General features: G+C 32.7%; 1 protein-coding gene across 1 annotated transcript in view; it reads right to left on the bottom strand.

Annotated features, from left to right (window-relative positions):
- LOC128558461 (heat shock 70 kDa protein 12A-like) overlaps positions 1 to 25,552 on the bottom strand; it is a 33,609-nt gene that overhangs the window by 5,466 nt on the left and 2,591 nt on the right. Inside the window, exon 2 of the mRNA XM_053547789.1 lies at positions 21,455 to 21,670. Coding sequence (XP_053403764.1) covers positions 21,455 to 21,670 — 216 coding nt within the window. The remainder of the gene's footprint in view (positions 1 to 21,454; positions 21,671 to 25,552) is intronic.

Below are 25,552 nucleotides of genomic sequence, written 5' to 3'. Positions count from 1 at the left end.
CTTAAACAGTGAAGACAACGCGGTCTTGAAAAAATACAAAACGGAATATTCTGTATTATAAAAACGCGATATAGCGGTAAGCGCATTTTACTTTATTATTATTTGCACGTTTATCATTATCTTATTTATTTCCCATTATTTTAAATAACTGAAAGAAAAACATACTCCGACGGGCCGTCTGCGATTTTTTTTTAGGTTTTCCTGTCTAAGAATTTATAAAATCTAACACAAAGTAACAAAGTCATTTACTGCATAATATAGTACAAAGAATAGCAGTCAAAATTCAAATAATAAACCACAATCTGTAACCTTAGAGGACGAACACATTTTATATTATGGCGCTGTTCAAGGTTATTACGTACGATTTTTTTTCCAGCGATTAGAAAGCTTACCTAAAACATAACACCCTCAGCTGGTTTTACAAATAAAAGGTGATGTTTATATCCTTTTCTTTTCATTTTACGACTATGATACAGAGCACAAACATATGCGCTTAGTCTTCAACTATATCCAGTCAACCGGAGCATTTTAAAAAATTAATTTGAAAGTTAAATGTTTAAAAATCAGATAAAGCAAATGTCTGTTTAGATGAAATACATAATTACACGAACAGAAAATCTCTACCTTCAATATCACGCATGAACGTTTTAGTTATTGCGATAAAGGGAGGTAATCACAAACAATAAATTCACTAATATTTTCCACTATGTAAACAACATTCAAATCTTTGGCTGCTTCATCAGAAAAGGTTGGTTCTGTTCCGTTCAGTTAAGTTAACGTTTGACTTTCCATGTACATATTTTTCATTTCCCTTCCAATACTTATAATGATATTTAGACACTCGACCAAAATTTATCTCAGGAAAACAAAGGAATAACACCGAACTTTGGCCGAATATTATAATATCGAACGCACAGAACGTATAATATATGCACATTTGACAGGTTAATAAAATATCACATTTTTTAATATCTTAATTTTATTTAAACAGAAATAGCTTGTTGCTGAATTGTGTTGATTAATTTAACAGAATCTTTATGACTATGGATACCCAATATCTCAGATCCGTACAATAATAAGGAAACATCCAGATAGACAAACAATAAAAGTTTTGTTTTCATATTCAGTTTAATAAATACAAGGGTTTTTGTTTTATTTGCATTTATTTCAAGATACGTAATCCCCTTCAATGCGCAATCGTTGACAATCGGGAATAAAGTAAAAAACGCCACCGAATTAGTACCGAAAACTAATCTCTATTGTAGAAAAACAATAAGTGGCATTCTATTATAGGATGATACACTACCTCTATTGTAACATTAATCGTAAAGAATAACACCGACATATATGGGCGAATAAGTGCAATATAAATATAAAAGATTTACAGGGTTATAATGATGGAACGAATATTGTTGGAATCCTTGGTTTTTTCATTCCACACTGTCCGTCGGATAGGAAAAAAAGCCCAAACAACTTGTGTTACACATGCGGGTATTTAAGATCCTCATAGTCACTATCTTCTCAATATTCTCTGTCTATATACAACAAAAATATTTTTAAAATCATCGCATGATCATTTATCAAAATTTCATAATTTTCCTACATGGAATGGTCAAATGTCTTAAATGTGTACCCATCTGTAAGCAAAGGTTCCTAATTGATCTGCCTCTATTGCTTTCCAATTAATTGCAAGAGCTGTTTTATTAAAGTTTTCTCATGACAAGGCACAAAAAATTCACAAATTAAATGACGTACCGCTTATCAGAATAGCAAGTTACAATGACCTACCATTATACTGTTTAAGTCATTTCAGGATATAGTTTCTTACATTCGAATTACTAGACAGAAACAAAATGGCGTGTATAATCACTTGATGTTTTTTTTTTTTAAATAATATATTGAAAGTTAAATCAAACAAATTGAAGGTATTGCATTATCCACTTTTTGACAAGGCACAAAAAAATCACAAATTAAATTACGTATCGCTTATCAGAATAGCAAGTTACAATGACCTACCATTATACTGTTTAAGTCATTTCAGGATATAGTTTCTTACATTCGCATTACTAGGCAGAAAAAAAAATGGCGTGTATAATCACTTGATGTTTTTTTTTTTAAATAATATATTGAAAGTTAAATCAAACAAATTGAAGGTATTGCATTATCCACTTTTTGACAAGGCACAAAAAAATCACAAATTAAATTACGTATCGCTTATCAGAATAGCAAGTTACAATGACCTACCATTATACTGTTTAAGTCATTTCAGGATATAGTTTCTTACATTCGCATTACTGGGCAGAAAAAAAAATGGCGTGTATAATCACTTGATGTTTTATATTTCATAATATATTGAAAGTTAAATCAAAAAAATTAAAGGGTATCGCATTATCCACTTTTTGTACACTTATGAAACAATTAGAGGGACGTTCTGGAGGACGGACTTTAAGCCACCTAACAGAAGTTTTAGTCACATACTAATAATTAACAACTTATGTACCGATTCATATTAAAGAATGGGCTATAAGACCCTCTGGTAGAACGTTTAACCTTAATTGTCAAATAAGCATTTATGAACAGAACCTTAAATTGATCACTTTTGCATATATATTAAGAAAATTATACTCATGAGTAAAAACATTCAAACGCGGTTAATCTGTTCCATTCCAGTCTGTGGATTACAGTGAAATGACTGTGGGGTCCCTTGAAACCCGATTCCGGATTTAGATTCGTACAATAATACGGAAACATCAAGAGGGTCAAACAATTAATGTTTTGTTAACTAATACACGGATATTTTTTTGTTTTATTTGCTTTTATTCTAAGTTGACAGTCGGATTTAAAGTAAAAAGTGCCACCGGAGTAACGTAAAACTAATCTCTATTGTAGAAAAACAGTAAGTGGCATTCTATATATATAGGATAATACACTACCTCTATTGTAACGTTAAACCGATATATATTGGAGAAAGGTGTAGAGATAAGTAAATATCATTATAAAGTTGTCACTGTAGAACGAAATTATGTATTAGTATTATAATAAATCAAAACGAAAAGTTTTAATAATAAAAGCGTTGATGGGTACTAAATTAACTGAAAATGTTATACGTTAAAAATCAAACCGCTAAACGTACTGAACTAATTTAAAGGTACGTTAAAATTAATGTTCTTAAAATTGTAAAACTAAAACGTTGACTGGTTGTAATCAAAGCGTTGAAAGCAACTAGTTTTTCTTCAAACTACATAGCTTGAAAACCTGGGACTTACTTCAAACATAATCAATCTTAAGTCTTCATATAGTGAACATTCTAGAAAAATATTTTTTTCATCATCTAAAATCTGACAAATGGACACAAGCGCTGATCTACAGGTAGACCTTCATATCTTCCGGTCTCAAGTCTGATTGGTGCCGCACCACATCAAATTTACAAAAGGTGAACGATGTTTAATGGCAAAAGCATAGTACAATTTTTTCTTACACCATACTCTTCTTAAAGGTAAAATTTATGTTCTGGGCTTATTACCCCCTACGCGAGAGACCAGTAACAGGAATGTTTTTCAACAACCATTCATTTTTATTTTTGGTCTAACAAACACTGTTAAAACTGACATAACAAGAAACACTTTAGACATAGACCTGCCTTTTATCAGAATACATATCGAGACCAATTCTTTCAATTGTTTTCTAACACTAAAGTACCAATTTTCAATAGTGTTAATCCGGTATTTTTGGGTGAGTCAGGGGAGCAGTTATTATCCGATTAGTTAAAAATTCATCACAAGTAATTACAACGTATTGAAAATTATTTACATACATGTACGTATTTCAATTGTTTTCTAACGGGTTTTTTATGTTTTGAAAAGGGCCCATAAGTATAAAAAAATATAAAAAACCACAGGAGTGATCTCCTATAAAAAAGGAACAAAAACTTGGGTCTGAAGAAAGACTAGCCCAATTATAGGCTGTAAAAAGGGTATGTAAAATATATCCGCTGTCAAAATCTACTCAAATTTATAATGTAGGTAAAGAATACGGTAAAAGCGCGGTTTGAGATAGTCACTAAAAGACGGAAAATTTTTACACGTTAAAAAATAAAACGCTAAACATACTGAAACCAATTTAAAGGTAAAAACGGATTAATTTAACTAGTCATTCAAAAACGGTAAATTTAGTATAATAAAACGAATATGTAAGGAAGTGGGGTAAGTGTATTATTTCTTATTTTTGGTTCTATCCATTATTTTTAAGTAAATACAAAAGGATCTCAGCTCCGATATTGTTTTCCGTTTGAAAGATAATGACCGTTGAATTTGAAATAATGAAAACAAGACGTGCTACGCGTCCGTAACAAGATACCATGGTCAATATAACTTTTAAACATTTGACTTTACATTTCAGGACCTAAACCGATCCCAAAGAAAATAATCAGAAGACAGTATTAAAGTATTATAATAAAAGTAGGATTTGAACGCATTTTTATGCAATACGTTAAAAAGGGATTAATGACTAGAATAAATCCCTGACAAGTTTGTAACAGTTTTGCGCGGGAATTGGTCAGCCACGTTGTTTGCAATGTCAAATGTATCAGATGGGAGCCAATTGTAGATATTGAGCAAAGAATTTGGACTAGAGTGTCTTAAAACAGTGGAAATATATCGGGATGTGTTGTTGGCTTATGCAGAAGTTTAACTTACCTATACGTTGTTATTTGAAGGATAATTTGTTGGATTTAATTGAGAGGATATCGTGAGGATTCAGATCTCTTTCTGGCTGTAATGGATTTTAAATGGACATCAGTGTTATAAGATATTTTGTGGGAAGGACAAAAGTAAACCAAAAAAGTGGTAAAACTTACGGACATGTCAAAATCAAACATGCAATGGCGTTTGATAACCTGATCTAACATCTCTACCACCAGAGTTAAAGGGGGGAAGAAAAGTTCACTGTGGTTCTAAATATCAGATATATATAGACCTGTTCGTTCTATGTAGCGAAAATATTTTGGGACGCGAATTTTAAAAAGTATTTTCAAACTTATTTTCTTTTCGTGAAAAAATTATATTAGAAACATGTAAATTGTTTGAATTTAGGATCGCTAAACAGCTTTCTTTAATATTTCAATGGACCGTATTTTCTTTTACTGACATCCATGGGTTGACAAAATGGGAAATCGTAAAAGTTTAGGGGTTTAACCAAATGCGTTGCGTTGAATTGTTCTTTATTTATTTCGTCGGAGAAGTTCTTTTTTTGTTATTTGAAGAACATTAAAAAATACTTTGTGTAATAAAAACCCATAAATTTGAATTTGTTTTGACAGAAACGATGAATCTTTGGTTGAGTTTGGTGTACAAAATAAAATAATGTATTCCTTTATCGTATTTTATTTCTTCAACATCGTTTTTTACAAATTGATTATCATGCTTTTCAATAAGCGTCTCTAACAGTTCTAAATGATGAATTGCATCAACGATATCTACAGTTTTTCGTAAGCAGAATAAGATTTTGTTTTTTTCCCCTTCTTAAAGATGGAAACCAATTATATTGAAGTTCTTGGCCACAACCGTATCACATCTTTGACATAAAGCGCTATTTTCCTCATTCTCAGGAATATAAGTCATCCAGTCACTTTCACGATTGCCTCAAATTCAAATTCATCTTATGAAAACGAATCATATCGATCAAAGTGTCTTTAAAAGATAAAAAAGTGCTCTTTTTCTTAAGCCACTGTTTATGCTCCGTGGGAAATGTTTGTGGCGTTATTTTGCAAAGAGCCAGTTTATACGGCTCATAGTCCAGCACGAATATAACGGTATGTATTGGTCTTTCAACACAGTCAGAAAATATTTTTCCACATAGGTCCAATGCTAACACATCCATATTATATTATTTTAAAAACTGCCTCTTCGGCCTGTTTTCATAAAAATTGGTGTATTTGATGAACACAAATCAGCACAAAGCTATTTCTTTTTAAATGAATTAAGAATTTCCCTTTTAAACGAAACCTAGAATAACACGAAGTAGTAGTGAATGGCTCAATGCATTTACATTACACAGTGCGCTTAAAATAATCAGTTAATAAATACATAAATAAAATCGTACATAGCATCGGAAGGACTGTATTTTTAGCTTAACGGAAAACGTGGACATTTTTTTCTAATATTTCTAAGAAGTAAGTTAAGTACAAAATTCAAATTATAACTTTAAAAGGGTTAGATATCTTATGTTAGCTTATTTCTATTATAAAAAACGCGGTTAATCTGGCCCTTTTCCCGTCTGAGGATTGATGTGCAATGACTGTGTGGTCACTTGAAACACAATCCAGATGAGCGTAATCATCTTTACAAAATACATGAATTTTTGAATATATCAGTGTTTTTCATAGTTAATTTAACATGTCAGAGATAAATAGTTCTTTACAATTTCCGATTTCGCGAATTAAACAAACGGGTGATCACGTATGGCATAGCATTACGCATACGAGATAGAAAATTAATTAGAAAGACAAACAGTAAAACATTCACTGGTGATCCCTAGTTTTTTTGTGCGTATTTTCATGAGAATCCGTACTTGCTAGTCTGGTCCCCCGAATTCTATGACAAAGTTTGTACGATGTTTGATTTAAGTTTGTCTCGTCTTTTATAAAACAAAAATGAGTGTATAAAACAATTGAGCTGTTGAGAACATTCGACGCTAAAAGAAATATTTAAATGCCTTAAAAAGCCAACACTTCATTTTCTATCCCCATGTCTTTATACATTTTTATTTGGATATTAGTATTGCTATAGCTGAAAACCCTCTACCACTTTCGTTTTTGCTTGAATAGAGATATTATTGGCGCCGTGGCTATCTTTCAAAATTTTGGAAAGGGGTTTAGCAAAAAAAAAAATAAACTTAGCTGAGTGCAACAAAATATGCCATTACCTTTAACAAAAACTACTTTTTGTGGCTATATATTAGAATCATTTAAAATCATTAGTCTTTACAAAAACTTACTTAGGTTATACAAAAATTGATTAGCGTTTACAAAAACTTACCGGATGCATCAAAAAATGCCATTGCCTTTAACAAAAACTTCCTGAGAGTTTACAAAAACTGACTCGATAATACAAAAAATCGATTGCATTGACAAAAACTTACCCGAATGCAAAAAAACTTTTGTTTACACTATATAATTTAACGGAATTTAACATTTTTTGAGGCTGTTCGCGCAAAAATAGCATTAGTCTTTACAAAAACTTACTAACTCTATACAAAAAGTTGATTAGCGTTTACAAAAACTTACCCGGATGCATCAAAATATGCCATTACCTTTAACAAAAACTTCCTGAGAGTTTAAAAAAAATGACTCGATTAATACAAAAAAACGACTGACATTGACAAAAACTTACCCAATGCAACAAAAACTTTATGTTTACACATATAATTTAAAAGGGAATTTAACATTTTTGTGACTATTCGCGCAAAAACATCGTTAGTCTTTACAAAAACTTTCTAACCCCTATACAAAAGTTGATTCGCGTTTACAAAAACTTACCCGAATGCAACTAAATATGCCATTACCTTTAACAAAAACTTCCTGAGAGTTACAAAAACTGATCGATTAAACAAAAAATCGATCGACAATGACAAAAAAAGTACCCGAATGCAACAAAACTTGATGTTTTACACTATATAATTTAACGGGATTTAACATTTTTTGAGGCTGTTCGCGCAAAAATAGCATTAGTCTTTACAAAAACTTACTAACTCTATACAAAAAGTTGATTAGCGTTTACAAAAACTTACCCGAATGCAACAAAATATGCCATTACCTTTAACAAAAACTTCCTGAGAGTTTACAAAAACTGACTCGATTTATACAAAAAATCGATCCACATTGACAAAATTACCAGAATGCAACAAAAAACTCGATTTTTTTACACTATAAAAAATTAAAACGGGGGATTTAACATTTTTTTGAGGCTTGTTCCGCAAAAAGCATTAGTCGTTACAGAAACTTACTTAGTTATACAAAAAAGTTGATTAGCGTTTACAAAAACTTACCCCGAATGCAACAAATAAAGCCATTACCTTTAACAAAAACTTCCTGAGAGTTTACAAAAACTGACTCGATTAATACAAAAAAAATCGAAACGACATTGACAAAAACTTACCCGAATGCAAAAAAACTCGATTTTTTACACTATATAATTTAACGGGATTTAAACATTTTTTGAGGCTGTTCGCGCAAAAATATCATTAGTCGTTAAAAAAAACTTACTTAGGGTATACAAAAGTTGATTAGCGTTTACAAAAACTTACCCCGAATGCAACAATATGCCTTACCTTTAACAAAAAAATTCCTTTAGAGTTTACAAAAACTGACTCGATTAATACAAAAAAATCGACTGACATTGACAAAAACTTAAACCCCAAAACAAAAAATTCGATTTTTTACACTATATAATTTAACGGGATTTAACATTTTTTTGTGACTATTCGCGCAAAAACAATCATTAGTCTTTACAAAACTTAAATAACTCTACAAAAAGTTGATTAGCGTTTTCAAAAACTTACCCTGGATGCATCAAAATACCATACCTTTAACAAAAACTTCCTGAGAGTTTACAAAAACTGACTCGATTTATACGGAAAATCGATCGACATTGATAAAAATTATCAGAATGCAACAAAAACTCAATTTTTTACACTATATAATTTAAACGGGATTTAACCCTTTTTTTAGGCTGTTCGCGCAAAAATAGCTTTTTCTTTACAAAAACTTACTAACTCTATCAAAAGTTGATTAGCGTTTACAAAACTTACCGAATGCAACAAAATATGCCATTACCTTTAACAAAAACTTCCTGAGAGTTTACAAAACTGACTCGATTTATACAAAAAATCGGATCGGGCATTGACAAAACTTACCAGAATGCAAACAAAAACTTGATGTTTTACACTATATAATTTAACGGATTTAACATATTTGAGGCTGTTCGCGCAAAAATTGCTTAGTCGTACAAAAACTTACTTAGGTTATACAAAAAGTTGATTAGCGTTACAAAAACTTACCCGAATGCAACAAATATGCCATTACCTTTAACAAAACTTCCATGAAGTTTAAAAAAAATGACACCGATTATACAAAAAATCGATCGACATTGACAAAAACTTACCCGAATGGCAACAAAAACTTGATGGTTTTTACACTATATTTAAAACGGGATTTAACATAAATTTTGAGCCTGTTCCGCAAAAATTGCAAAAATTTAGTCGGTTAAAAAAACTTTCTTAGTTATCAAAAAGTTGATTAGCGTTTACAAAAACTTACCCGAATGCACAAAATATGCCCTTACCTTTAACAAAAAACTTCCTGAGAAGTTTACAAAAACTGACCGATTAATACAAAAAATCGATCGACATTGACAAAAAACTTACCCGAATGCAACAAAAACTGATGTTTTACACTATATAATTTAACGGGATTTAACATTTTTTGAGGCTGTTCGCGCAAAAATATCATTAGTTTGTTACAAAAACTTACTTAGGTTATACAAAAAAGTGATTAGCGTTTACAAAAACTTACCCGAAAGCAACAAAAAATACCATACCTTTAACAAAAATCTTCCTGAGAGTTTACAAAAACTGACTCGATTAATACAAAAAAACGATCGACATTGACAAAAAATTACCCGAATGCAACAAAAACTCGATTTTTTACACTATATAATTAACGGGATTGAACATTTTTGAGGCTGTTCGCGGGAAAAAATTTCATTAGTCGTTACAAAAACTTACTTAGGTTTATCAAAAAGTTGATTAGCGTTTACAAAAACTACCCGAATGCAACTAAATATGCCCTTACCTTTAACAAAAACTTCCTGAGAGTTTACAAAAACTGACTTGAATAATACAAAAAATCGATCGACATTGACAAAAACTTACCCGAATTTCAACAAAAACTTGATGTTTTACACATATAAATTAACAGGATTTAACATTTTTTGAGGCTGTTCGCGCAAAAATATCATTAGTCGTTACAAAACTTACTTAGGTTTTAAAAAAAAAATTTAAAAAGCGTTTTCAAAAACTTTCCCGAATGCAACAAAATATGCCATTACCTTTAACAAAAACTTCCTGAGAGTTTACAAAAACTGACTCGATAAATACAAAAATCGATCCACATTGACAAAAACTTAACCCGAATGCAACAAAAACCGAATTTTTTACACTATATAATTTAACGGGATTTAACATTTTTTTGAGGCTGTTCGCGCAAAAATATCATTGTCGTTACAAAAACTTACTTAGGTTAACAAAAAGTTGATTAGCGTTTACAAAAACTTACCCGAATGCAAAAAAAATATGCCATTACCTATAAAAAAAAAACTTCCTGAGAGTTTACAAAAACTGACTCGATTAATACAAAAAATCGATCGACATTGACAAAAACTTACCCGAATGCAACAAAAACTCGATTTTTTACACTATATAATTTAACGGGATTTAACATTTTTTTTTTGGGGTGTTCGCGCAAAAATATCATTAGTCGTTCAAAAACTTACTTAGGTTATACAAAAATTGATTAGCGTTTACAAAAACTTACCCGAATGCATCAAAATATGCCATTGCCTTTGACAAAAACTTCCTGAGAGTTTACAAAAACTGACTCGATTAATAGAAAAAATCGATTGACATTGACAAAAACTTACCAGAATGCAACAAAAATTCGATTTTTTACACTATATAATTTAACAGGATTTAACATTTTTTGTGACTATTCGCGCAAAAACATCATTAGTCTTTACAAAAACTTACTAACTCTATACAAAAAGTTGATTAGCGTTTACAAAAACTTACCTGGATGCATCAAAATATGCCATTACCTTTAACAAAAACTTCCTGAGAGTTTACAAAAACTGACTCGATTTATACGAAAAATCGATCGACATTGATAAAAACTTATCAGAATGCAACAAAAACTCAATTTTTTACACTATATAATTTAACGGGATTTAACATTTTTTAGGCTGTTCGCGCAAAAATAGCTTTAATCTTTACAAAAACTTACTAACTCTATACAAAAAGTTGATTAGCGTTTACAAAAACTTACCCGAATGCAACAAAATATGCCATTACCTTTAACAAAAACTTCCTGAGAGTTTACAAAAACTGACTCGATTAATACAAAAAATCGGATCGACATTGACAAAAACTTACCAGAATGCAACAAAAACTTGATGTTTTACACTATATAATTTAACGGGATTTAACATATTTTGAGGCTGTTCGCGCAAAAATTGCATTAGTCGTTACAAAAACTTACTTAGGTTATACAAAAAGTTGATTAGCGTTTACAAAAACTTACCCGAATGCAACAAAATATGCCATTACCTTTAACAAAAACTTCCTGAGAGTTTACAAAAACTGACTCGATTAATACAAAAAATCGATCGACATTGACAAAACTTAAACCCCCTGCAACAAAAACTTGATGTTTTACAACTATAAAATTTAACGGGATTTTAAAATATTTGAGGCTGTTCGCGCAAAATTGCATTAGTCGTTACAAAAGCTTACTTAGGGTTTTACAAAAAGTTGATTGCGTTTTCAAAAACTTATCCCGAATGCAACAAAATATGCCATTACCTTTAACAAAAACTTCCTGAGAGTTTACAAAAACTGACTCGATTAATACAAAAAATCGATCGACATTGACAAAAACTTACCCGAATGCAACAAAAACTTGATGTTTTACACTATATAATTTAACGGGATTTAACATTTTTTGAGGCTGTTCGCGCAAAAATATCATTAGTCGTTACAAAAACTTACTTAGGTTATACAAAAAGTTGATTAGCGTTTACAAAAACTTACCCGAATGCAACAAAATAATATTTTATTACCTTTAACAAAAAACTTCCTGAGAGTTTACAAAAACTGACTCGATTAATACAAAAAATCGATCCATTGACAAAAACTTACCCCAATGCAACAAAAAACCGATTTTTTTACAGTATATAATTTAACGGGATTTAACATTTTTTGAGGCTGTTCGCGCAAAAACATCATTAGTACTTACAAAAACTTACTTAGGTTATACAAAAAGTTGATTAGCGTTTACAAAAACTTACCCGAATGCAACAAAATATGCCATTACCTTTAACAAAAACTTTCTGAGAGTTTACAAAAACTGACTCGATTAATATAAAAAATCGATCGACATTGACAAATTCTTACCCGAATGCAACAAAAAGTCGATTTTTTACACTATATAATTTAACGGGATTTAACATTTTTTGAGTCTGTTCGCGCAAAAACATCATTAGTACTTACAAAAACTTACTTAGGTTATACAAAAAGTTGATTAGCGTTTACAAAAACTTACCCGAATGCAACAAAATATGCCATTACCTTTAACAAAAACTTCCTGAGAGTTTACAAAAACTGACTCGATTAATACGAAAAATCGATCGACATTGACAAGCGCCCTGGGTGTGAACATTCACACCATAAGCTACTGTGACCAGGGCGCTGGCTGGTGCCTTGACCGATGCAGTTCCAAGAGAGTGAGAGTTGACGCAACTCGTAGCCATAGTGTAGCACGATTTTTTGTATAAATCGAGTCAGTTTTTGTAAACTCTTAGGAAGTTTTTGTTAAAGGTAATGGCATATTTTGCTGCATTCGGGTAAGTTTTTGTAAACGCGAATCAACTCTTTGTATAGTGTTAGTAAGTTTTTGTAAAGACTAATGCTATTTTTGCGCGAACAGCCTCAAAAAATGTTAAATCCCGTTAAATTATATAGTGTAAAACATCGAGTTTTTGTTGCATTCGGGTAATTTTTTATCAATGTCGATCGATTTTTTGTATGATCGAGTCAGTTTTTGTAAACTCTCAGGAAGTTTTTGTTAAAGTTAATGGCATATTTTGATGCATCCGGGTAAGTTTTTGTAAACGCTAATCAACTTTTTGTATAACCTAAGTAAGTTTTTGTAAAGAAAAATGATGTTTTTGCGCGAATAGTCACAAAAAAAAATGTTAAATCCCGTTAAATTATATAGTGTAAAAATTCGAGTTTTTGTTGCATTCGGGTAAGTTTTTGTGAATGTAGATCGTTTTTTTTTTTTTTGTATTAGTCGAGTCAGTTTTTGTAAAATTTCGGGAAACTTTTGTTAATGGTAATGGCATATCTTGTTGCATTCTGGTAAGTTTTTGTAAACGCGAATCAACTCTTTGTATAGAGTTAGTAAGTTTTTGTAAAGACAAATGCTATTTTTGCGCGAACGTCAAAAAAATGTTAAACCCCTTTAAAAATTTATATAGTGTAAAAAATCGAGTTTTTGTTGCATTCGGTAAGTTTTTGTCAATGTCGATCGATTTTTTTGTATTGATCGAGTCAGTTTTTGTAAACTCTCAGGAAGTTTTGTTAAAGTTAATGGCATATTTTGATGCACCCGGGAAGTTTTATAAACGCTAATCAACTTTTTTTTATATCCTAAAGTAAGTTTTTGTAAAGACATTAATGATATTAATGAACTAATGATATAGCTACAAAAAGAAGTTTTTTGTTAAAGGTAATGGCATATTTTGTTGCACTCAGCTAAGATTTTTTTCTTTTTTGGTAAACGCCTTCCAGATTTTGAAAGATAGCCACGGCGCCAATAATAACCCTTTTAAGCGAAAACGAAAGTGGTAGAGGGTTTTCAGCTATAGCAATACTAATATCCAAATAAAAATGTATAAAGACATGGGGATAGAAAATGAAGTGTTGGCTTATGTAAGGCAATTAAAATTTCTTTTAGCGTCGAATGTTTCTCAACAGCTCATTGTTTTATACACCCGTGTTTTTGTTTTTCGTGTTTCAAGTGACCACACAGTCTTTGCACAGCAATCCTCACCCTGGAAAGGACCAGATTAACCGCGTTTTGATAATAGAAATAAGCTAACAATAAGATATCTAACATTATTAAGGTTATAAATTTGAATTTTGTATTTAAAACTACTTCTTAGAAATTTTGGGAAAACATGTCAACGTGCCCGTTAAGCTAACAATACAGTCCTTCGATGCTATGTACGATTTTATTTTGTATTTTTTAACTGATTATTTGAAGCGCACTGTGTAATGAAATGCATTCGATGAGCCATTCACTACCTACAAACGTGTTTATTTTGTTTTCGTTTTAAAGGAAGTATCTAATTTTCATTTAACAGAAATAGCTTTGTGCTGATTTGTGTTCATCAAATACACACAATTTGTATGAAAACGGGGACCGATGAGGCAGTTTTAAATAATATAAATGATGGATGGTTAGCATTGGTTTTAAAGTGGAAAATATTTTCTGACTGTGTTGAAAGACCATTCATACCGTTATATTACGTGTTGGACTATGAGCCGTATAAACTGGCTCTTGGCAAATAACGCCACAAACATTTGCCCGCGTAAGCATAAAACAGTGGCTTAAGAAAAAAGAGCACTTTTTAATCTTTTAAAGACACTTTGATCGATATGATTCGTTTTCATAAGTTGAATTGAATATTGAGGCAATCAGTGAAAGTGACTGGATGCCCTTATATTCCTGAGAATGAGGAAATAGCGCTTTATGTCAAAGATTGTGATACGAGGTGGCGACCAAGAATTAAATATAATTGGTTTCCAGTCTTAGAGAAGGAAAATAAACACAATCTTATTCTGCTTACGAAAACTGTAGATTCGTTAAAGCAATTCTTCTTTAGAACTGTTAGAGACGCTTATTGAAAAGCATGGATAATCAATTTGTAAAACGATGTGAAGAAATAAATTACGAAAAAGGAATACGATTATTTTATTTGTGTACACCAATACGTCAACCAAAGATTCATCGTTCTGTCAAAAACAAATTCAAATTTATGGGTTTTATAACACAAAGGTATATTAATGTTCTTCAAATAACAAGAAAGACTTCTCCGACTGAAATAAAAAAAAAGTAATTTCAACGTTTTTGATTAAAACCATTCAAACTTTTACAAAATATGTATCAATTTATAGAATTAGCTTGCGCATTTTGTCGACATGAATGTCCAGTTAAAGAAAAAACGGTTCATTAAAATATTACAGAAAGCTGTTTAGCGATCCTAAATTCAAACTATTTACTTGTTTCTTTTATAATTTGCATGAAAAGAAAAGAAGTTGAAAATACTTTAACATTAACGACCCAAAATATATCGCTCATTAGAACGAACAGGTTCTATATAGATCTATCTGATATTTAGCCCGACACTTTTTTTTAATTTTTTTTCAGTATCATTTAACCTACAATGCAAATATGTAACTCTATAAAAATTGGGCTAAAAATCAAATTTCGTTACAGATATATTGATAGAAAGACACAGTTGTATCTTCATGTTCAAGTAAATGCGTTTATATGGAAACTGTAATGATGTATATGAATGAAGGAAAAGACCATATGGATAAAAGTTCCTTGTTGGAGGAGTCTCCCCCTGAATTGTTAGGTAAAAGGTTCTACTTGATATATCTCTTCTTCCTCCGTGTTGTGGTCACTCTTTCTACTTTTAAACTGAAGTTTCTCCATCATTTTTGCCAGTGAGAAAAAAAATGTCTACGTGTTAGTTTATTTACGTATTCGTCTATTTTAAGCATGCGTGCTGCGTTAGAACGCTTCTGGCTACCCTCAAAACGCTTCTCCTCCAGGCGGGATTGATTGTTTTTCATGCGAGATTCTCGATAGTCTTTACATTTCACTTGTAACCTGAACATGTCTATAAGGGTCGTGCATAATGCCCAAAAAACCTTTTCGTTTCCGTCTCCCAGGCAAAAAAACAAGCTTTTCATTTTCCAAGTACAATTACATGGTTCATAAATGACAATCTTTGTTTTTAAACTTCGTAGATGGGTGATCAATTTTTTTTACTTTTAAACTGAAGTTCTCCGTCATTCTCGCCAGTGAGGAAAGAAAATTGCAACATGTTAGTTAATTTACGTGTTCGTTTATTTTTAGCTGCGTGCTGCGTTAGAATGCTTTTGGCTGCCCTCAAAACGTTTCTCCTCCAGGCGGGATTGTTTTTCATGCGAGATTCTCCCATTGTCTTTACATTCACTTGTAACATGAACATTCTATAATGCTCGTGCATAATGTCCAAAACCTTTATTTCCGTCCCCAGTCAAACAACAGCTTTTCGTCGTCAATACCGTCATGATATCGCCATGATAAGTAAACAGCCCTTTCTTACTCTCTTCTGAGTCACATTTTGTTATCGATATAAGCGTCTTTGGCTTGCACGCTCGGTTTTTTTTTTCAAACAAGTATGACCCTTTGTGACAGCCAACTTTTGCTACACCCGAGACAAGTGTGATGAAATGCGACAGATTCCTAGGTATCTACGACGTACCTAGCATACTTAATTGTAAGAGAACTAGAGTATACCACACTTTGGTGTTGTCGAGACAAAACATTGCTTCGTTCCATTATAATATACGTTCGTATTTTAAATTAAGAGATAAATAGTTTTTATATACTACAATTGATAGAGTACGATAACGCATTTATTTATTGGTACACTCATACGTATTCACCTTTGAATTGGTTCAGTACGTTTAGCGCTTTGATTTTTTTAAACCCTAACATTTTTAGCCTTTAGTGTGACTATCGCAAACCCCCGCTTTCAACCCTATTTTTTTACCTAAAATATTGAATTTGAATAGACAGACAGCGGAGTATTTTACAATCCTTTTTAGAGACTATATTTGACTAGTCTTTCTTCAGACCCAATGTCTTTTGTTTGTTTGTTGGTTTTATTTTTATAGGAGATCACTTCTGAGGCAATTTATATTTTTGTGTTCTTAAGACCCTTTTAAAACTAAAAAACCAAAGACGATGTGGTTGAATAATTGAGAAAAATATTTTTTAAAAAAAACGTTTATACGCGTTAGAAGGGCCCCCGGTTTCTAAAATGATCTTCCTTAAATAACGAGGAATGTGTTCTCCGACTGAAAATTAAAAATACTTTCAACGCTTTTATATTAAACTTTCCCCTTTATAAATGACTAATTAAATTAACCTTTTTCACCTTTTTAAAATTTCTTCAGTACGTTTTTGCGCTTTGATTTTTTAACGTATACATTTTCAGTCTTTAGTGACTATTGCAAACCACGCTTTTACCGTATTCTTTACCTAAATTATTAAATTTGAATGGATAGACAGCGGAGTATTTTACATATCCTTTTTACAGTCTATATTTGACAAGTCTTTCATTAGACTCAATGCAGGGGCGTAGGAACGATTTGAACATTGGGGCGGCAGAGGGGGTGGGTTTGGGAAGGAGTGTAGGGCCTACCCCTCCTATGAACGGGGTCCGGGCTGGCCCCGGGAAAATTTTGCATATAGCTACAGTAAATAGTGTAATCTGGCGACTTCTTGGACTGCTCAGTACCTGTTGAACATACTGGTTCTTTTTTCGAGTTTTCACCCCTAATTACAGTTTACTATGTTTAAACACTGTGTTGGCGGGACATGTTAGATACAGAATGTCTTGCCAGGGTTAAAACCAGTAATGTTTTAAGTTGGGGACCGAGCACAAGAAACCTGACTTAAAACGGGTAATCTAAAAACTTATTGCATTTTAGTCATTTAATGGCATTAAAGGTAAAACGCAAACCATTAAGGGTTGAATGAACGGACTTCAGGGTTCTTGTTACCAAATGATCGATTTGGAAATGCAAAATTGCGAGGGTGAGTAATAGCCTTTTATATTTTTATGTAGAAGCTCTAATACTTGTTAATTTAACTAGATCTGCAAAATCTATGAGGGATTTTCTACATTTGATGCGTTGAATTTAAATCATTTAAAATGGTTTCTTCGATATTTCGAACAATGTTTTAAGTGTCCCAAAAAAATTTTAAATTTTAAAATATTTTATGAAAATTCATCTAAAAATCCCGATTTGCGTTTGTAATTTACTCAAGATACTTACCTTTGTCGGGAGAATTTGAGACACAACATTTAAATTACAAGTGTCTATACCCGTTCGGGAGTAAACAATTAAATACGATAACTTTCATTTTAAATTTATGTATTGTAGAGATTTATACCCTTTTCAAAACATAATAAAAACTGTTAGAAAATAATTGAAATACGTACATATATGTAAATATTTTCAATATCGTTGTAATTACTTGTGATGAATATTACTAATCGGATAATAACTACTCCCCTGACTCACCCAAAAATACCGGATTAACACTATAAAAATTGGTACTTTTGTGATAGAAAACAATTTAAAGATATTTCCTCGATTTGTATTCTTATATTGAAGGCCTATGTCAAAGTGTTACTTGTTAAGTTTAGTTGAACAGTGTTTTTTAGACCAATTCAAAAATGAATGGTTGTTGAATATCATTTTCGTTACTGGTCACTCGCGTAGGGGAGGTAATAAGCTTAGAACATATTGTACCTTTAAAGAAGAGTATGGTGTAGAGAAATATTGTACTATGCTCGTAATTTACGCTCTGCTACGGGAGGGTGTAAGCGTAGATGAATTTTACAGTTTCGTCACCGAGTGCGGAATCCAAGTTTTTAAAACCAGTCAATAGTTTAGCCAATTCTACCGGTATTCGGGACTGTAATTATGGAGACGAAGGGCACCGAGCTGATTAAAATGATCTTCCCCTGAATAACGGGAAAGGTCTTCTCCGACTGAAATGATAACAGTACTTTCAACGCTTTGATTATAACCAGTCAACGTTTTAATTTTACAATTTTAACAACTTTAATTTTAACGTACCTTTAAATTACTTCAATTCCTTTAGCGCTTCTTTAATAAGGTATAACATCTTCAGTTAATTCAGTATCCTTCAGCGCTTTCATTGTTTAAACTTTTCGTTTTGTTTTATCATAATACTTATGCATAATTTCGTTCTACAGTAACAACTTTGTAATGTTTTTACTTATCTTTACACTTTCCTCTCATATATATCGTCGCACGTATGTGATTCTTTACGATTAGAGGTAGTGTATCATCCTATATATATATATAGAATGCCACTTATTGTTTTTCTACAATAGAGATTAGTTTTCGTTACTCCGATGACACTTCTTAATTTAATCCCGATTGTCAACGATTGCGCGTTGAAGTGGATTAAGTATTTTAAAATAAATGTAAATAAAACGAAAACCTTTGTATTAGTAAAGTTGAATATATATATATATATATATATATATATATATATATATATATATATATATATATATATATATATAAAACAACATTAATTGTTTGACTCTGGTGGTTTCCGTATTATTGTACGGACATGACATATTTGGTTTGTGTCTTAAGACAATTCCATGTGTCTCAATTAATAAGACTATTTCACATTAAACTGATGTTGTTTTAGAAGCTAACATGTATTTTGAATATTGCGCTTCACTAAGATTACGCCGATTCACGCTCTGACACGAGATCATATGAGAATACCGCCAGTTGCCATTCTGTGTATTTTATATTTCTTTGAGTGAGTTAGGGGAGCAGCTAGTAATCCGATATGTTAATATTCATTACAAGTGATTACAACTATATTGAAAAATTATTTACATACACGTACTTAATTAACTCCTCCTAGCTAGCTCCAAACTTAAATTAAGGGGAGAAATGTTTTGAGGACAGTCAGAAAGCATTCTTGCGCAGCACGTTTGCTAAAAATTTATATTTACTTGAAATATTTACTTGAAATATATAAAACCAGCTTCAAATTTATTTAACTTTACTGAAAATACAAATTAAGTTTGTATGTTTATATATTGAGCCACAAACATATTAAAGCCATTATTTCAGCAATTGTACACGTTTCTTATGTTCTATCTATACATGTACGCAGTGTGTACAGGTTCTCGATGCACTATTGCACAATTGCACCATTGCCCCTCTATAACTAAAAAAATCATGTGTGATATTGACGGTAGAGATTTTCTGTTTGCGTAATTAAGTATTTCATCTAAACAGACATTTGATTCATCTGATTTTTTTGAATATTTAACTTTCAAATTTTTTTTTTTTAAATTTGCTTCGGTTGATTTGATAGGCCCCCTATTGTTGAAGAATAAATGCATATGTTAGAGCTCTGTAACATAGTCGTAAAATGAAAAGAAAACGACATACACATCACCTTGCGTTCGTTTGTAAAACCGGCTGATGGTGTTATGTTTTCGGCTGAGGGTGTTATGATTTAGGTAAGCTTTCTAAACGCTAAGAAATAACGTACGTAATAACCTTCTTAGACAGGAAAACCTAAAAAAAAAAAAAAAAGATCGCAGACGGCCCGTCGGAGGTAAGATTTTTTCAGTCACTTAAAATTATGGGGAATAAATAAGATAATGATAAGCGTGCAAATAATAATAAAGTAAAGTGAGCTTACCGCTTTCGTTTTTATCATACAGAATATTCCGTTTTGTATTTATTTTTCAAGACCGCGTTGTCTTTTACAATTTAAGTCCTCAATAAACCACGACACAAACTAATAGGAAGAAGGTTTGTCTTTTCGTCTCGGAACGTTTTGCAGACTGCTCCTCGCTGTCAGTGCGGTTTGCTAATAAATATAGACATAGATAGGGTCGCCGGCTTAGGGATTAAGTCGGATTAAAATACTCCGCTGCACCGCTGCCCCTGCTGCCCCGATTAGGAGGGGATTAAGCCGGATTAGGGATTATGTCGGCTTAGGGATTATGTCGGATTAAAATGCCCCGCTACCCCATTGCACCATTGCCCCGCTGCACCGCTGCCCCAACTCTCCGAAACGCCTCGTTATATACTACTAGTGTAATAAAGCCATTAAATAAAAATGATAATACACTAGTGTAATAAAGCTTTGACGTCGACGTCATTTATAGTACATGAGACGTTGGTCAAATTGACTTGTATATATAGTAAGAGAAAGTAGTATTTTTGATGTTTCGACAGGAAAGGCTAGCATGTGATAAAAAGAATATTATATTTTGTGACTTTCCACATTGAATTTATTAAACTCGTTGCATAAAATTGATAAAATGCTCGGCAGAGCCTCGCATTATATTATTTTATTCAACTTGTTTAATTAATTAATTCAATATAAAAAGACACTCATGTAATTTCCTCTATGTATACGTAATGTACAAAGAGCCATAAATCTTGTCTTAATCATGCAATCTGACCGAAACTTGCACGGTTGCATTTCTGTACAGCGGTAAACATTTGTACCACGTTTTATTTAAATGCTTTTCACCATGCCACAGATATGGTTTCGGACGGACAATGCTCAAACTATATCTTTGGCAAGGGATAAAAAATACCATTCAATAAATAACAACAGTATACGGTAAAGCATTTAAATAGACAACTGAGAATTATATATCTTTGAATTAAATGACAGTAACTGTGCTGAGTACCATAATTATTATCTATCTTATAGGGAAAGGTCTTCTGTATATTTAACTAACTGACAAACCATGTATGCGGCCTCTCTCATAAATTGTTTCGCCGGATCCGTCCATATTGCGGGTACTGTCAGAATCCAGAGTATATCATCTTTTTCAAATGAAGTTCCTCTCGTTGCTAATTCAAGAATCAAGTGGTCTTTCAAATACTTGATAACAGCGGCAACAACTTCTTTGGCATTCATTTTATTTCCATTGGCTGCCTCAAGTTCAGTTGAGCGATGAATCTTTAATGAGGATAAGTGAATGTTTTATCGAAGTTCAGTTATAAAAAATATGACTTTCTACAAACAGTTAAGTTTTATATAGCTTAAATATATCTATTTTACCATCAGTATTTGTCAAAGTATTGAATCTGTTGTAATATAATGCAATGTGTGAGAAAGTTCTTTTCTTCGTCACTATAGTAACACCAGACATTTTTATTTCAGATATCAGATTCTTTTTTATTTCGTTAAAACGCAATGATATTTTGTATTTAAGAATATCAATAGAAAAGAATGTAATATCTGTGCATTTGACTATTTTGATGCTGGATAGTGACTGTCACTGGAGTGTTTAATGACTCAAATGAGGACAATAGCCTAAGTCTGTGTCAAATGTATTTGATAATAATAATTCATGAAAATTCTGCAAAATAAATACACCATGTGTGATATCATATGGCTAAAAATGTTGAACAACTATTATCAGTTTGAGTCACATCTATATAGTAACAAGAGGGCCATTATGGCCCTATATCGCTCACCTGTTCTCATTGCACGTAAGGACAAGAAATCCTTCAAGGGGTTCAAGAGTTACAGAGCGGAAGGGAAATTGCTAACCAACAGACAGACAAACGGACATCGAGGCGATAGCATAATACGTCCCTTCGGGCGTATAAAAAGGAATCCAGATCTTATGGTGATACAAGTTGTGTGCAAGTCTGGTTAAATGAAATCATAAATGAAGCTGCTATTGTGCAGACAAGGTCAAAATAGCTAATTCTGGCCCTTTCAGGGGCCATAACTCTGGAACCCATTATGGGATCTGACCGGTTCAAGAAAGGAACCGAGATCTCATGGTGAAACAAGTTTTGTGCAAGTTGGATTAAATTCAAATCATGTGCAGACAAGGTCAAAATAGCCCATTCTGGCCCTTTCAGGGGCCATCGCTCTGGAACCCATAATGGAATCTGGCCAGTTCAAGAAAGGAACCAAGATCAAATGCTGATACTCATAATTTATTGGTTCCATCAATATAGACCTGGTGTCATATGATCATGATGATGTTGTAGAATAATCGTTTGGAGTTTGAATCAAATCTGTACAATAACAACGGAGATATAATGAAAAAGCATCAACATTACTGGAACAATAAAAATAAACTAGAATTCTTTGTAAAAAGGGAACATAATTCTTGAAATATTTGCGCCAGAGCTTATGTCATATGTTGAGGACGATGATGTTGAAAAACTTTTTAAGTTTGAATCAAATTCATTAAATAATAACAAAGAAATAACAAAAGTGAACAAAAGTTAACCTGAAATTCTATGAGGCATTAGTCATGAAATACTGGTGCAAGTGTTATGGCCCTTGTGGCATATGGTTTGGGTTATAAAATGGTACAATCATTGTAAGTTTGAATCAAATTCTGTAGGTAATAGCAGAGATAGAGTGAAAGGGCATCAAAACTTTAACCGGAAAGTTTAAGTGAAAAGTGGGATAATTCATAAAATATTAGCGTCAGAGTTATGGCTCTTGTGTCAAATGATGTGAATGATGATGTGGAACAACTACATAACTTCTGTAATAACAGAGATATCTACAGTGAAAATGAATCAACATAAACCTAAAATTCTATGTAAAAGGCGGCATAATTCACGAAACATTGGTGCCAGAATTATGGACTTTGTGTTATATGATGAGGGTGATGAAAGGGTGATGATGGGGAACTATTTTAAGTATGAATCAAATCAGTAATAACCAGATAGAGTGAAATACGCCAACTTTTCAATCTTAAAGTTTAAGTAAAAAGGGGGAATATTTAATGACAATTAGTGCGAGAGTTATTACCCTTGTGCCGTATGATGTGATTGATAATGAGGAATAACTATTTCAAGTTTAAAGCAAATCCATAAAGTGATTACAGAGATTAAGATAAAGGTCACCATCAATCCAATCAAGGTATGGACGTCAAAGGACGCCGACGATGATGCCGACGTAGACGCTTGCTCCCGTTCCAGTAGGATGGCTCTACAAATATATCGTATAGTCGAGCAAAGAAACATACGCCGATTGTGAAACCGTCCACCAGTGACAGAAACGAAGATAAAGTAATCACCATTTTCTCCCGGCTCATTTTCCGATAAGTGAAATGAAAAACAACAGCTATCATTAAAAATTTGAAAATGTTTGTCAATATAGACTGAAGACAATGTGTGAAATTAAAACAATGTGGCTTACCAACGTTACTTCTTCAAGGACGGGCTTAAATTTGATACTATGTTTAGTCTTGATTAAGGTAACGTTATTTTCGTTAATCCTGGAAACGGTTTTGCGCAAATAAATGAGAATAAAGCACCTGTGATTTACAGACATAACAAGGTTTTATGTATGAATCTTGTAGTTTTTTATGCCCCCGAAGGGAGGCATATTAGTTTTCAACTGTCCGTCCTTTCGTTAGTTCGTTCGTTCGTTCGTCACAACGTTAACTTTTTGCATGAAGGCGTTTTTCTCGCAAACCACTGCACCCAGGACCTTTTAACTTCACATGCTGATAGTACTTAATGAGTACACCACCCCTACTGACTTTTGGGTCACCAGGTCAAAGGTCAAGGTCACAGGAGCCAACGTTAACTTTTTGCATGAAGGCACTTTACTCGCGAACCACTTATCCAGGACCTTCAAACTTTACATGCTGATAGTACTTATTGAGTACACCACCCCTACTGACTTTGGGGTCACCAGGTCAAAGGTCAAGGTCACAGGGACCAACGTTAACTTTTTGTATGAAGGCACTTTACTAATGAATCACTTCACCCAGGATCTTCAAACTTCAAATGCTGATAGTACTTATTGAGTACACTATTCCTACTGACTTCGGGGTCACCAGGTCAAAGGTCACGGTCACAGGGGCCAATGTTAACTTTTTGCATGAAGGCACTTTACTAGCGAACCACTTCACCCAGGACCTTCAAACTTCACATGCTGATAGTACTTTTTGAGTACACCATCCCTACTGACTTTGGAGTCACCAGGTCAAAGGTCAAGGTCACAGGGGCCAACGTTAACTTTTTGTATGAAGGCACTTTACTAATGAACCACTGCACCCAGGATCTTCAAACTTCACATGCTGATAATACTTATTGAGTACACCACCCCTACTGACTTTGGGGTCACCAGGTCAAAGGTCAAGGTCACCAGGTCAAAGGTCAAGGTGCTGCGGGGGCATTTGCCACCATTAGTGACAGCTCTTGATTTTTTTTTTATTTTTAAAACATACTTTCTGTAGATTAACTTGCCATTTAAGAAGTAAATCTTCCACAGAACTTTAATCTGGAAGCAACATTGACGCCGACGCCGGAGTGAGTGACTAGCCCTCTTTATTCTCTAGATAGTCGAGCTAAACACGAATTACAAAGTAAAGACAAAGTTGATCCGTATTTTTGGAGCATTTTCTACTAATACAGGCTCTATAGTCTTGATTGTTTGAATTAAATGTTGTATTTTTTGAGTTCCTTCCGAAACGTTTTCAACTCATATGGAAGAATTAGACCCATCGATGTAATATTTTATATACATGTATGTTTGTTTGATTTTGGTTTAACGCCGTTTTTCAACAGTATTTCAGTCATTAACGGCGGACAGTTAACCTAACCAGTGTTCCTGGATTCTGTGTCAGTACAAACCAGTTCTCCGCAAGTATCTGCCAACTTCAACACATGAATTATCAGAGGTGGAGGACGGATGATTTCATTTCGAATGATTTTATTTCAGACATAATGTCTTGTATCAAATCGTCACGGAGAACATGCGCCCCACCTAGGGATCGAACTCGTGACGATTCGTAGACCTGAGCTAAGCGGGCGGGTTTTAACATTACTTTATTCAAATTTATAAAAAAATATT

Source organism: Mercenaria mercenaria, chromosome 7 (assembly GCF_021730395.1).
Source record: "Mercenaria mercenaria strain notata chromosome 7, MADL_Memer_1, whole genome shotgun sequence".
Lineage (NCBI taxonomy): Eukaryota > Metazoa > Mollusca > Bivalvia > Venerida > Veneridae > Mercenaria > Mercenaria mercenaria.
This window is presented reverse-complemented; position numbering and strand designations above follow the sequence as displayed.